The sequence below is a fragment of the Aspergillus affinis genome, assembly GCF_023601865.1.
Source record: "Aspergillus affinis strain CMG 70 chromosome Unknown NODE_194_length_43087_cov_85_917112, whole genome shotgun sequence".
NCBI lineage: Eukaryota > Fungi > Ascomycota > Eurotiomycetes > Eurotiales > Aspergillaceae > Aspergillus > Aspergillus affinis.
The window spans coordinates 135-13,883 of NW_026515975.1; the positions used below are offsets into that span (position 1 = coordinate 135).

At 46.2% G+C, this 13,749-nt stretch overlaps 4 protein-coding genes across 4 annotated transcripts; 2 read left to right on the plus strand and 2 right to left on the minus strand.

The window, feature by feature from the left end:
• Positions 1 to 2,091: 2,091 nt before the first annotated feature.
• Positions 2,092 to 2,879, plus strand: KD926_003706 (V-type proton ATPase 16 kDa proteolipid subunit; the record flags this gene model as incomplete). The annotated part of the gene is made up of 6 exons (XM_053094944.1): positions 2,092 to 2,108; positions 2,172 to 2,184; positions 2,232 to 2,361; positions 2,444 to 2,600; positions 2,652 to 2,755; positions 2,809 to 2,879. 6 exons carry the CDS (start codon positions 2,092 to 2,094, stop codon positions 2,877 to 2,879), a joined length of 492 nt encoding a protein of 163 aa, XP_052950326.1.
• A 411-nt stretch (positions 2,880 to 3,290) lies between these two features.
• KD926_003707 (uncharacterized protein) lies at positions 3,291 to 4,642 on the minus strand (the record flags this gene model as incomplete). The annotated part of the gene is made up of 2 exons (XM_053094945.1): positions 3,291 to 4,023; positions 4,089 to 4,642. The coding sequence occupies 2 exons, from the start codon at positions 4,640 to 4,642 to the stop codon at positions 3,291 to 3,293; spliced, it is 1,287 nt and encodes a 428-aa protein (XP_052950327.1).
• Positions 4,643 to 6,712: 2,070 nt separating this feature from the next.
• Positions 6,713 to 8,855, plus strand: KD926_003708 (uncharacterized protein; the record flags this gene model as incomplete). The annotated part of the gene is made up of 7 exons (XM_053094946.1): positions 6,713 to 6,902; positions 7,266 to 7,288; positions 7,349 to 7,736; positions 7,781 to 7,956; positions 8,083 to 8,159; positions 8,219 to 8,549; positions 8,619 to 8,855. The coding sequence occupies 7 exons, from the start codon at positions 6,713 to 6,715 to the stop codon at positions 8,853 to 8,855; spliced, it is 1,422 nt and encodes a 473-aa protein (XP_052950328.1).
• A 2,473-nt stretch (positions 8,856 to 11,328) lies between these two features.
• KD926_003709 (Cytochrome P450 61) lies at positions 11,329 to 13,119 on the minus strand (the record flags this gene model as incomplete). The annotated part of the gene is made up of 4 exons (XM_053094947.1): positions 11,329 to 11,364; positions 11,422 to 12,670; positions 12,741 to 12,891; positions 12,951 to 13,119. 4 exons carry the CDS (start codon positions 13,117 to 13,119, stop codon positions 11,329 to 11,331), a joined length of 1,605 nt encoding a protein of 534 aa, XP_052950329.1.
• Between the last annotated feature and the right edge of the window lie 630 nt (positions 13,120 to 13,749).

Sequence of the window (13,749 nt, forward strand, 5' to 3'; positions counted from 1 at the left end):
AGATACTGCATTGCACCACAGCTAGAATAGATCAGTACGGAGTAAGGGTTTACTGAAATATCGCATAGTCTAATCTGAATTAGGCAATAGTATCTATTAGCGCGGAGCGTGGAAATAAACGTGCTAAACAACCCCCAGTTTTGGGTGTCCACAGACAGGGGATGAGGCAAAGAAAACTCCGTCCCACAGTGGCACAGTTAACTGAAATCAAACATTCGCTAAAAGGGGAAGGTTACAGGTGAGACATCCATGCTGGCCACGAGTGATTCATGCACACATAACATGAGCTAATAAACAAGGAAGATAAGGAATCTTTTGGTTAGTTACTCATGTGGCATGTTCACTCTGGAGACCTACTATGAGAGTTCAAAAGAATAAACATAGGATATTTGCTCCCATCAATGATCAAGACAGAATTTTGTCATTCAGGGAGGCCATTCCTCATAATGCATGCCTTTGTTCCCGACAAGTGCGGGAGTATTATAAACGCTCGGGCCTTAAGTGTTTTCAGCTACAAACTCATATAATTCCATTACGTAAAAAGAATAAAGCGCCATCACTACCTAGCTGCTACTAGGTAGTACCTATTTCATAATACATTGAAGCTTTATCCTTTGTGGTTAGTAAAAATTACCTGGTGTTATCCTATCACTCCTCGGGGTCACCTAACTATTTGGGTTAGTCAAGGTACTTTTTTGTTTTAGTTGATAGTGTCCGCACTGCTCCATATTGTTCTAATAAAGCCGTGCCTATGATTTTGGAAGGCACAATTGCCAAGCAGAGAAATAGATTTCCCGGGACCAAGTTTTCCGGTTTCCTAAAATGATCTGAGCGTGTTGTTCGAGCTTTCAATCCCTGCAGTTCTTAGGTGTGACATTGCAGCACTAGCGTGCTCCACTGAAATCTCCTACCGGCGTGTTACTCAACCCCTCTCATGATTGGTTTTATAACAGGATTCTCTTACTCATATTATGAGGTCAGAGACTCAGAAACTGCCAGATTCAGTGGGGCACGCTTATCATGTAATCATTTCCAGGGTGAGAGTCAGTGCCTGTTTACCCCCAAACGGAAAGGATTCCCAAAATGCTCCCCGAGGCTGTCAGGGTGTTAATACCAGCGACTAAGAATATGAGGGGTGAGGGAGATTCGGGGCTTTTGGGTACACTTCATTATGGACAAACGGGAAGGACAGCCTGGAAGGGTGTTAGAAAAAGACAAGGACTCCGGGAGGTCGATAGGTAGTGCGCATAGTACAGTTATTATTATCAGGAAAAGCGGGGGATTTCAGTAAATTTACGGAGTACGTGAATGGAACCTTGGCTTGATACTATCAAGCTTCCAATAAGATGCACAGGGCATCTCAGACATGAGTGGGTTTGATAGCAACGGTTTGTTCAATTCGAGGTGTCGTAACGCAATAATGCAGGTTGCTTCCTAAGTTACCCAGGGGAACTGCGTTCGGGGGTCTACAATGCGTTAATTAATTTTTCTCGCCACCTGTACATGATCATCTAGGTACTACTTTCGTTCTAGTCCCCAATTAAGTGGATGCTCCTATTCGCCGAAGTATCCCCGAGTTCGCTTTCTGCCTCCGTGAGCTCGCGAATATATCCGCCTGAGCGGCCCGACCCGGCTCCTTCCAAGGCGTGCTTCAATCGTATCGATCGTGGGGCAAGACCCTGATCGATTGCTCGAAAATGTGGGTTATTTGGTTGCCTAGTCGAGTCATAACTCCGTGCTACCTAACTGGCGTGGCCAGAGAAGGCCAAGACAAAAAAGTCAGAAAGTTTATCCTGCCGTCATTGCTCAGGGTCATGCAACGATTGTCTGAACCCCTAGTTTCCCTCATTCCGCTTTCTCACATAATCAAAGACAAACTGTGTTTGTTACTCAAGTTGACCAGCGATCCGTAGATCCGAGCGGTGACTTGGCAGCTTATCTGACCAGTCTGCCCACCATCATATATTGCGGTCAATCCCGTTTCAGCGTTGGTTGGCTTTACGTTATTTCTTACCACTCACGTATTGGGAAACATTAGAGCAAATATACGATAAAGGTCCATAACACGTTTCTCCTTGCTCAGTTTTCGCAATGGTATCCGAGTTCTGGTGAGCATTTCTATTCGCGGCCATAATGATGACAGCGTTGGCCATGCTAATTTAATTCTTCAGTCCCGTTTACGCAGTAAGTCAAATCCGAGGGATTGTCGAAACTTTACGCTGAACCTCTAGCCATTTTTCGGATCCATAGGATGTACGACCGCCATCGTCTTAACCGCGCTTGGAGCAGCCTATGGAACTGCGAAGGCCGGTGTCGGTGTTTGCTCCATGGGTGTTCTGAGGCCTGATTTAATCGTCAAAAGTAAGCTAAATCTGGGCCTCCCTTTGCCGCGAGATAATCTTCACTGGCAGCAACAACACCCGCTAATTCTTCATGTACCTAGATATCGTCCCAATCGTTATGGCAGGTATCCTCGCCATATACGGCCTCGTTGTCTCCGTTCTCATCGCAAACAATCTCACCCAAAGGGTTACCCTATATACAAGCTTAGTGCAAATGGGCGCTGGTCTTTCTGTTGGGCTAGCAGGGTTGGCCGCTGGGTATGTGTGTTAAGCTCTGGTCTCGCGGAACGGGATCTGACTTGGTTATAGATTTGCGATCGGGATCGTTGGCGATGCCGGTGTGCGAGGAACAGCCCAACAACCTAGGTTATACGTAGGGATGATCCTTATTCTCATTTTTGCAGAGGTTCTTGGTAGGTGCTGACACATTCTGATCTGATTGAGTCGAGACTGATGTTCAGTCCAGGTCTTTATGGTTTGATTGTTGCTCTCTTGATGAATTCCAAGGCAACTATAGTGGATCATAAGTGCGTATAGGAAGTTACGTGGGGGGTATGAAGAACAATCAATTCGCGGGCCATGAGACTGTGATATTTTACTAGCTGTTCCAGGATAATCGTCCTCCCTTGGGATGTCGGAGTGCTTTAGCACAAGGTAAATGATCCTCCATTATACAGTTGTAGCTTTTAGATTACTGTATATGGCATATATTAAGTATGAAATTACTTGAGGTTTGGGGATGAAAATTACGAGATTGCAACTGTAACCACTCTGAATATGAGGTTATCTCGGAACTTCTTCACACGAAATCGGAGCCGGTTTTTATCAATAAGTCCTGTGATGAGCCACTACATCAACCAGTACGTCAAACAATGGGGTTTAAAGCAATAAAATACATCAATGTCTTCCAACAGCCAACGAGGGCAGACTACCAAAACAGACTGACACTCAATACCCATCTAAAAACATTTGAACAACTTCATCCTGCAGCAGACTTTTATGTTCCTCATCTAAATCCACTGGGTCGTTTTCTTCAAACCAAAAAGCCCAAGTACTTTGGGTATTAATATCAAGATTATTCCGGCTCGACTTCAGACCAACATGCTGCAGCTGCGGCGGCGCCAATGCATAGCGTGTGAGACCCGACTTGTCTGAATACTCTTCAATCATAGAGTCAGTTTGACCATGACCCCTCTCCTTTAAGAATCCAATAAGCCCATTGACCTGGTCTTTTGGGAACAGAATCCCCTGTGTACAGCACCCAGATTTATTCATCTCCACGACACCACGAAGCGGCATCAGCGTGTACTTCCCCATCATATAAACCAGAGCCGTGAATGCCGGGACGCAGACCAAACAAACGACAGCAATACTTGTATAATCGAGGTAGGACCGACCGAGACGAAATCGACGGAGGAGTAGAAGGCATGATAAAGCGAGGAGCATGAGGAAGGCAAATATAAACGGCATATTCCTGTAGGCAACGTCTGACGTGCTCCAACTGAACGCGGTCTCGGTGTAGAAGAGGCGGAGATATATCCAGTTGTCCTTGGGGCTTAGCTGGGACAGGGCCTCGAGTGTCTTGGTGAACCAGCCAGTGGCGAGTATAATGTCGTCTTCGAAAATAATCGTGTAGGGAGCGTTGGTTTGTTGGCAGCTTTCTAAGGCATAGGTATAATCACTAATAAAAATCGGTCGGGCAGCTGGTAAGCACTGTGCTAGTTTCAGAGGCTGAAAGGGACATACAAAACCCCCTTCTCATAGAAGTTTTCTTCCTTTTCTAACACTTGCAAATGTTTTAATTCTGTTTCCGATACATTATACTGGCCCGCTGAGTCAACAAGTCTCGTTAACCATTCTTGGCCCCAGCTGGGATGTCTCGTCGGGTCTGTGTCTGCAAAAAGGATGTTAAGATGTAGAGCACGACGTTCCTTGTCGTCCAAACCCTCCAGTAGCGAGCCGATGGACGGATCAAAGTAATTGTCTAATTTTCTCCGAATAGTCACAAAGGAAACACAGACAAGGGGATCTGACCCTCCTTTAATCGATTTTGGGGGGTCTGAAGGCGAGTTAAACTGTGAGATAAAGTGTTGGCCCTGACGCTCGCGGTAGAGACTGTAACCGAGGTCGTAAACATGGCGGTCATTGAAGAATGCAGAGTGAGGATCTCGCCAGAGTTTGAAGCGACAATACTGGAATATAAAGAGCCAGAGAAGTAGAGCACCGAGAAAAATTTTGGTTGCCCGTTGATTTGCAAGTTGTGGAAGAAGTATAGCATATTGGCCGACTAGTCTTCTCATGTTGCTTCCGTGACTCGTTTAGGGGCGTATCTGGTAATGGAAGTTAAGATTCTCTTTGTAAAGAACAGTTCTGTTCCTTTTCTAATTTTAAGAATCAAATGACCGCAAAGTCGTCAGAGAGAAGATGATTGAGGACACAAGGATAAATGTGGTAAATAAAGAAAAAGAATCGGTGCTGCTTCCATCACAAGATCAAACCAATGTTGGGACAGCCGCCTACCATCTCGTAAAACCTAAGTTCACCATTTGTGGGCCATGGTGGTACTGCGTAAAGGACTAATGCAGTGAAATGGCGCTTGATGGTAGGCTAACAATTTAGACCCAACATCGTAGACAGGCCATCCTTCGCTGACACAAATGCTAAATGTTGTACATGATAGGCGACAGAAAAGCCAATTCGTCCAGTGGATGTATAGCTGACTTAAAAGTTCTTTTTCTAAAGGTTCATTCTATCAATTTGAGGGTTTACTCAAGTGGTACTAAACGGCAAGATGACTATGGGAGTAGTAACTTGGAAATGGCCGAGTGTCTCTTGGCATCGAGGCTTAGTATCGACCACGTCCCACCACACATTGCCACGCACCCCTAAACATGGGGGAATAATAGTGGAATTATTTCAAGTTTAAGAGCCTCAATTCTATCCACTGAGTCTGTCAGAATAATGACCTCCCTTTTCTTTCATGCCTTCATTTCCTCCCGGAAACATTACACCCTATGAATAATTGTTCTTTTTTTTTTGTCTTTTCTGCCTCCCCTTAAAGCTCGTATCTGGCACAGAGCAGAGAGAGACAATGAAAGAGGCCTAGAAGCTCTAGAGGAGGCTGAACGGACCGGAGAAGGCTAACAGGAAGGGTGGCCTGGTCACACCTAGGCGTCACCCACCCTGCTAGAACGCCAAGGAGAGCAAACATGCTCAAAGGCCCTGCGCAAGAAGGCGGTATGGGGCGAGGAAAAGAAACAGAATGTATACAAAACGAGGGAATAGCCCTAGGAACTGATAGGGGACTGAGGCTAGGCCTCAGGCCAACGACACACGGTTTGTCATAGCCCTAGGGGCTCGGTATGGACAATAAACTTGATTAAATAATAATAATAATAAGCTCGTATCTGGTATACTGGCACTGGCTCTCCAAGAATAAGGATCACAGATTTTGAAGTCTTAAGGTACCTTTAGAGAGGAGATAGTCTTCGAACCATCTACATACTTTGTCATACGAGATAAGACAGACACAAGGGCCGACTCAATCACCTCTGGGCAAGTATATAGCCATGCCACTTTTCCTTGATTGATTTCGCCGATCCCAGTGAAAATAAACATGAAATATGAAGTTGCCCAGAAGCTAGACGGCCTTTTCGAGATTAATCCCATGGTCGACAAGGCCCTCGAAGCGGCTCGCTCTCTATCAGACGACGAGATTAACGTGCTCGCTAACGGCTATGAAGAGCACTATCCATTGCGGACGGACTAGCAAAAGGAAGACTTCACGGTCAGTGCCGGACAGCACTTATCTTCGGAAACAGGACAGGAGTGCATAGCCCAGGCCGGTAAAGTAGCGTTTCAGTCGGCGGTAGAGATCAACGAGCGTTTCCTTGTCATTCAGCAGAAGCTGGCGCTTATCGACCAGACCTACCACGAGGGCTTTACGGATACATTGTTATCTATTCGCTCTGTAGTTTTTTTCGACAAGCGCGGACACGAAAATGATGTTAACTTGGATACAACTACAACGGCGTACTTTAAGACAGCCGATTGCTAGCAGCTGATATCGCCCAGAAGGGCGAGAGTATACAGTATCTTTCGATACGTTTTTCGCTCCGCTAATTTGCTGATAGGTTTCGATTCCATTATTGTTTCGTTCTGTGCCGATAGCAGTATCGCGGTAGAGGACCGCAAGACGCGCATTGCAAGTTTTATCTCGGTCTGATCACCTTACCTTCAGGGAATACGGTATCTCGTATAAATATTAAGCTCTAGGAAATAAGTAAATTCGAAGAGACATCCAATGGGATCCAAGAGCGGTTCTCTACCATCAAGAGCGACTTTTCCTCCTTCGTACAAACGTTCTCTTCATGGGAGAGGAGAAGGAAGGAGAATTGGCAGAGGAAATCAAGGAGCTCGAGCAGGAAATCCTGGACCTGACTCAGGAATTGAACTCCATTCAAGCAGCCCAGAAGACGATAGAGATTATTGCCGGAGCAGCCATTCCGGTCTCCGCAGCCGTTGCAGAATCTTTTAGAACCTGTCACGCCAATCATTCTCGTATGTGTTTAAATGCCTTTGCGAAAAGGCAGTACTAACGAATATACAGCTTGGAGGCCTAATCACTGCGGTTATACAAAGTTTTATACTTGGAGAATAGTCTGGAGCTCATCGGACCGAAGGGGACGATAAACATCAAATCATGACATTACCTGACATCCAGAGGTCTTTTTCCAGCAACTGAACGACTTATGACATTTATCTGTCCTTAGTTCAAGATGGAAATGGAGTGAGCCTCCATGTTCAAAAGCCGACAACAGACGGCAGTCCGCCTCTTTTTCGATGGCTGTATACCATAGATCCTATACCTCCTGAGAGAGTCTTACTGCGAACCTTCCCTCTTTAGTTACCTGAAAAGATCAGATATGCGGTTCAACGAGCTCAAGGTACGTTAAAGTTAAGCTAGAGAAACTTCGCAGGTCCCGCTTACTCGTTATGGGAAACAGGAGAGTGCGCTACGCATGCCTGGCATGGTCTACAGTGAACGTATAGCACTCAAAAGGCTCTTTCAGAAAGTGGGGGAAGAGTTTGATCATGAACTAAGCCCCGGTATTATTGGTAGATTTATAAAGCCTAGTTATTTGACTGAGGCTCTCCAAGAGAAAACTGGCCCCGGTCAGGGCGTGGTATCCTGGCTCTGTTTCCCATACTTTCGCTTCAATCTATTAGACACTGTTAATAACTCACTAGATTCATATCCAATGAAGGGATTACTGCAAGACCTATTGCTGAAACCAGAGAAAGAGATGAGACAAGTCATGAGCCGCATGCAGCCAAAGCGAGATGACGAGTGCCTGCATATCGCACAAATGTGGGCTATTGGGATGAATGATTGTAGGTTCTCGAATTCTCTTGGTAACAGTGACATGACTTTCTAGCTTTTCTCGTCACCTATGGAGATATGGAATTATCTGGCTTCAGCGACATGAAATTGCAACATCTACCCCCAACCCAGTCTACTAAACCCCTCATGAGTCGTTCTCGCAAAATCTTTGTGTCTTTTTACACAACAGTCATGTGGCCTTTGCCTTTAGAGAACTGCTTGACGTGGCCTGTATGTGTACATTTCTCTCTTTGTTGTGGGCTCCATCGTCGCTACGAAAGCACAATATAACGAGGTTGGAGCTTTCTCTTACATTTTGTCCAACTGGACATCAGTCATATGGTGTTCACACACAAGGGGAAAGATGTTGAACCGGGCGAATTTGCAGCGCTAATCAAAACAGAGCATAACATAAAGCTGGCGCTGAACATCAGGTATCTGATTTCCGACCCATTAAATGACTAGTAACAATAACTCAAGTGATTCACTCTAGTGAAAGCTCTGACAGCTTCCCTTCAGAGGAACATGGGGGGTTCACAGTGTTCGAGTGGCTCGCCGACGTGGACACGGCGTCTGAAGATAATGATGATTCAAATGATGAGAAGAACGAAAGAATAAGACCACGCCTAGAACTTATGGATGAATTCTTTCAAAAACAGAGGGGAGACTCCATACGAGGGCTTCTCAAGGAAGATGAGCCCACTAACTCTTTGGTGATGCGTACCACAAAAGCAGCAGAGACACTTTACAGCTTTTTGGCTCCTCTGGGCTTCATGGGTCCCGTTCTGGGAAAGTATTGGGGTGCGGTGTACTTGATAATTCAGGTTGGTTGCTTGCAAGGGAAGAGATGCTTCGCTCAACTGATATGGATATGCTGATAATGACGTTGATAGAACCTGCAATCCGACCAGCAGGAGGATAGAGATCCAGTACAAGACTTCTGTAATCAGTTAATTGATCTGGCATTACAAACAGTGCCGATCAAGCTTCTCTTCTCGCGCGTTGGTCTTGAGCGTTCGACTGGCAATTCCCCTCACCGACTGGAGAAAGCTTGGATGCATCTTTTTATGTCGTTGGTTCATGTCAGAAGAAACCACGTCGGTCCCATAAGCATATGGACATCTGCTTAAGACTGTTTGAACTAGGAATAATGCAATTTAAGCAAGATAACCGCTTTCTGGAGTTTCAGAAACAAAAGGTTGTGCTTCCTCTGGATATTGCGACCACGATGAGTGCTCACCTGTTGGGTAAAGCGTCTCCAGATATAAGTCTTAAAAAGATCTCGAATTCGTACTCGAAACATCTCGATCATTTGGTGAGTATCAGGCTACAGTTAATGCCCTGTTGGAAGATGCTTTCGTACTTCTGTAGAAGTTCTTCAGGGATCGATCTCTTGGTGATGGATCCTGCTTGCCTTGAGTATGACTGACCTTTTTGATTGTCAATTTGAGGTGGCTGCTGCGGGACTCCCGCGGTGATTGAAGATATCTCTGGTCAGTAGATTAGCCCTTATCATTGTCATTCGTATCACTCACTGCCATGATACTCACGGGCTTGGGGTTTGCGCCGCCGGTATTATCTGTTAGAGACTTCCATCCTCGAGGTCCCTGCTGTATCTCGCTTTTCAAGCTAGCATTTGGTGCATGCAGTGCGGCTATTAATGCCTTACCGTTTGCCGTCTAGATCAACTCTGACGGCATTTCATGGCTTCAAGATTAGCCGATTTCAAAGAAGCCACGTAGTCATACTGCACTTTAAATAGCTTCGTTTTGATCGTCTAAATCAAGATGGTCAGACCTTCTTTGAGCTTCGATTCTGCATACAAATTACTAGGCAATACGAAACCTTCATGATCCAATAGAGTGTAGAAGACTGACGAACGATCTGGAATCTTACAAAATTCTGTTAACCATGACTAGGATGTTATAGAACTCCAATGATCAGTAGATCTAAGTAGACTTTCTTCTCTTTTCTCAACTTCCCAACTCTGGAAAATAGCTAATTGAGAGAATAGGTTATGTTCTAAGTATATGGGAAGTCAAGAGAGTAGGTTCTAACGCGAATGAAACCTCGAGTCATTCACAGCTTAACATTATCTTCCTGATCGTATTACACAGTGTTAAACAGTTTCAATCAACCGATGATCAGGAACTCAAAATCTAATTTGAAGCCCGTCTATCAGGAGAGATTCATAAAAACTTTCAATTTCCGGTATAGCTGATTATACTGTCTAGTATAAAGACCACTTATTAGACTGGGACAGATGACATTACGACTACTCTAGGTATACAGATCATTTCCCACCAGTCCAATCTGACCTCCCTATCAAAGTTCAAAAACCAATGGGTTTAATCACAAAAGACCTTGTTGACGGTGACACGCACCACATTCAGTTCCCCAGCCCAGCCAAATTTTCCTGTCGTGTCTCCTTCATTCCCCGTGAGCTCTCTTCTTTCTCCAATAGTCCAGCCAAATAACTCGTGCAATCCGTCCGCTACAACAAAATAAAAAGCAGGCGTAACTTTGGTTCAATCTCCACTTCACGGTTTTCTTTCATATACAGTTGTCTTTCTTCTTGAAGAGGTCTCCCTGAGGCGTTCGGACTATCTCCAGGTATCTCTATTGGAATAATCAAGGGATCACCTTTACTATGCGAAGTCGCGCCCATTTCGGTCCCGGGATCTGTACCAATGAGTACCCCTGTCTTTTTGCCAGGTGCATTTTCCGTTACTGAATGGATATTATACCTTGTTAAGGAGATTGGGTGATTTGAAGAAAAGAACTAGCTTGATGCCTAGCTCTTCTGAATTAGGAATTTCAAAATCTACAGCTTGCTTTTTGAATGGAACAGAAGACGCCCATTCTGCGAAGACTTTCCGTTCCGTATTCGCGCAATCGGGTAAGTTGTCTCCAAACAAAGGTGGTATGTCTGATACTACCTGCGATATCACGAATAAACAGCCTCTGTTGAACTTGGTGGATGATTTACTCTTGAAAAGACAGGAGGATTGAATATTGAGGAGAACCTCGAAAAAGAGGCGGGGTCGAAGTGATGGCATGGCGGGCTAATCAAAGACAACCGATGACTTGATACACGTGATTGAAGATACCTACCATGGACATCTATACCACAAATATGGGTGCCCTATTCTGTCCCAGCAAAGAATCAAAAGGATATTGGAACTGATAAAACAGTATATACTCTTTTCTGTAATATTTGGTACGTGCCAGAAACCGATTCCTAGTTAATCCCAGTAATGGATATCATGGTCTTACCTATCGGGCTTTTGGCTTGTCTTGCTTTATTCTTCTTTAGTTTATACTGGATCAAGTGAGAAGAGATAGCTGCCTACGCACAAGCTGGGTGTACAAAATAGACGGACGAAAAAGAAAATGTCATGAGGGTTGGGGGGAACAGGTGAACTCACGTGCACTGATTGACTACAGAAGAGGATGTAGAGGAAATAGATCATGAGGACTACAGGAATAAATGCCTGGCAGTAAAATGAGTATTAATATTATGTATGGTATCATGTTGGTATTCTACAGAATCTCTGGGTCTCTACTCAGACAGTGTAGCCCCAAGCACACAAAGTCGCACATCTATGATCGTTTCTTGAAAACCAAATTACAGCCATCCTAGAATGCTTATTAGTACAAGCCGGTTAGCCAAATGAAGAGGAGATAAATACTGACCATTGGAAAGAGGGTAGCAAACACCCGAATCTCTTCTGAAAGGGGCGTGGGATGGTGTTCCCAGTCAAGTTCCAACGCCGCCTTGCCAATCATACCGGCCATGGAGAGCGGCACATATCTTCTGGCAAGGCAATCATGGGGGCCTGCACCGAAAACGAGCCAGTTCTTGGTCTTGGACTCGGCGTCACCGGTGATCCAGCGATCGGGGTTGAAAACATTCGGATCAGGGTAAGCTTCCGGATCATGGAGAGCGGGGTAACAAGACGGGATGATCATAGAGCCCTTGGGAACGGTATAGTCGGACGTGACAGGGAAGTTTTTCGTTGCGAGATAAGGAACGAAGATAACAGGGGGTCTATGGCGGAGGAGCTCTTTGATGACGGCGGCCGTATAGGTGAGCGACTCCAGCATCGGAAGATCGAAGGGTTTGTTCTTGTCGCCACCCCGGGCAGCGAGGTTCTCCTCTCGCAGTCGGTTGAGGACATCGGGCCGCTGGGCGAGAATCTGGAACAACCACGTAGTGGCACTGCTGGAAGCATCTTGGGAAGCGAACAGGAAGGTGAACAGAGTCTCGGAGATTTCTTCGTTTGTGAATTCCCGGATCATGTTCGTAGGCTTCTCCAACCCCGTCTCCCCCGCTGCAGTTCTTTCGCGATAGCGTTCAGATTCCATCATGTGAAGTACCCAGTGATCCACGACGCACGAAGGTGTAGCACCCTTGGCCATGTTCACCTTGCAAGCAGCCGCGCATTTGGCAAACTCGACATGAACAGCGTCAGCCGTCCGCTTGCCCAACCAGGTTTTGGTGAACGGAATGTACATTGACAGAGGGACATTGACCAGCTCCATCGCAGCGGTAGCAAGATAGAAGTCGTCGGCAATCTTCTTGACAGCGCTTTGCGAGATATAGTCGCCGAAGAAGGTACGGCAAGAGAGCGCACAATTGATCTCGCGGAACATGGTCATGAACGCCATTGGCCGTCCCTCATTCGCCTCGCTGGCAACAACGAACTTGTTAAAATAATATCCCAGCACCTTTTCTTGAACTGGAAGGTAGGTGGAAATGGCCTTGTTGGTAAACAGCGGCGTCAATCCCCTTCGGTACTCGGCATGAGCTTTGCCCTGCAGGAAAACCCATGATTTGTGGCCGAGGAGGTCTTTGGCGATAGGCACGATGCAGGGTTCGGCATATGCGGGTGATTTGAAAACCTTGTGGGCGATATCGCGGTCGGAGGCGAGGACGACAAACCTATGCTGGTGCGTAAGTAAAAGACCCTTCGATCCCCCTCAGTCGGGGTACAAATGGACAAGACGCATACTTGTGGAAGACGGATACACAGCTGAGAGGCCCGCTCGCCCACTGTGCCAGATATGCCTCGAACTTGGGATGAAGTGCTTGGATAAACGGACCCATCAACGGGATCTTGAACGTCGGCCCAGCGATTGAGCCCTTGCGCTTAAGGTACATAACTGGATGGGTATTAGCCAATTGCACGAGGCAGTACAATTCGACAATGCTCATTGATTACCTTGATCGTAAACCACCACACTGAGCAAAATGGTCACCACATACTGCCAGGTCGACCAGCCCAAGAGAAATTCCGGCACGACATCTTTCTGCGGAGAAGCATTGAAAGAGACAGCCTGAGGCGGCTCCTGCTGTGAGCTGAAAGTGACATTGACGAGTTCGGCGTCCATGTTGAAGTCCTTGAAGTCTTTGAGGAACAGAAAGGAGAGTTGCGCAACCTGTCAGGAGAGGAGGGAGAAGAAGAAGAAAGCAACGAGCTGCTTAAATCGATCAGGAGCGTCGCATAAACGGACGGAACGATCCGCCAACGCCAGACGAGGCCTGTAGAGGGACAGCCCGAATAGGACTAGACTCCGAATGGGACGCACGGATGCCGCATCGTCGAGGCATCGGGGACTAGTCCTCTTTGAGCCGGTGGGGTCTGACCTGATCTCTACAGTACTCCGTACAGTTAATGTTGGGAGTCACCATGGCCCCTTTTATTTGTTGTCATCCCACCCCAAGCCGATGAGACGAGAGGCTTTGCAATCAATCCGGTGCCTGTGGAACTGTAAGCATCCGTCCAGTCAGCCAATATTAATTTAATTTGGCAATTCCACCGGATCAGCCGTCTGACCCGTAGTGACGCATCATACGCCGATTTTCCCACTGTAGTTGTACGGAGAATCTCCTCAAATGAACTGACAGATCGCCCACTATCTGTACATCGACTTCTTGACAACGATCACTGTAGGTGTTTCTCCTAGAGGCATGCATCGACCCGGATAAATTCCCAAGACGAAATCGATCGGGCCAGAAGG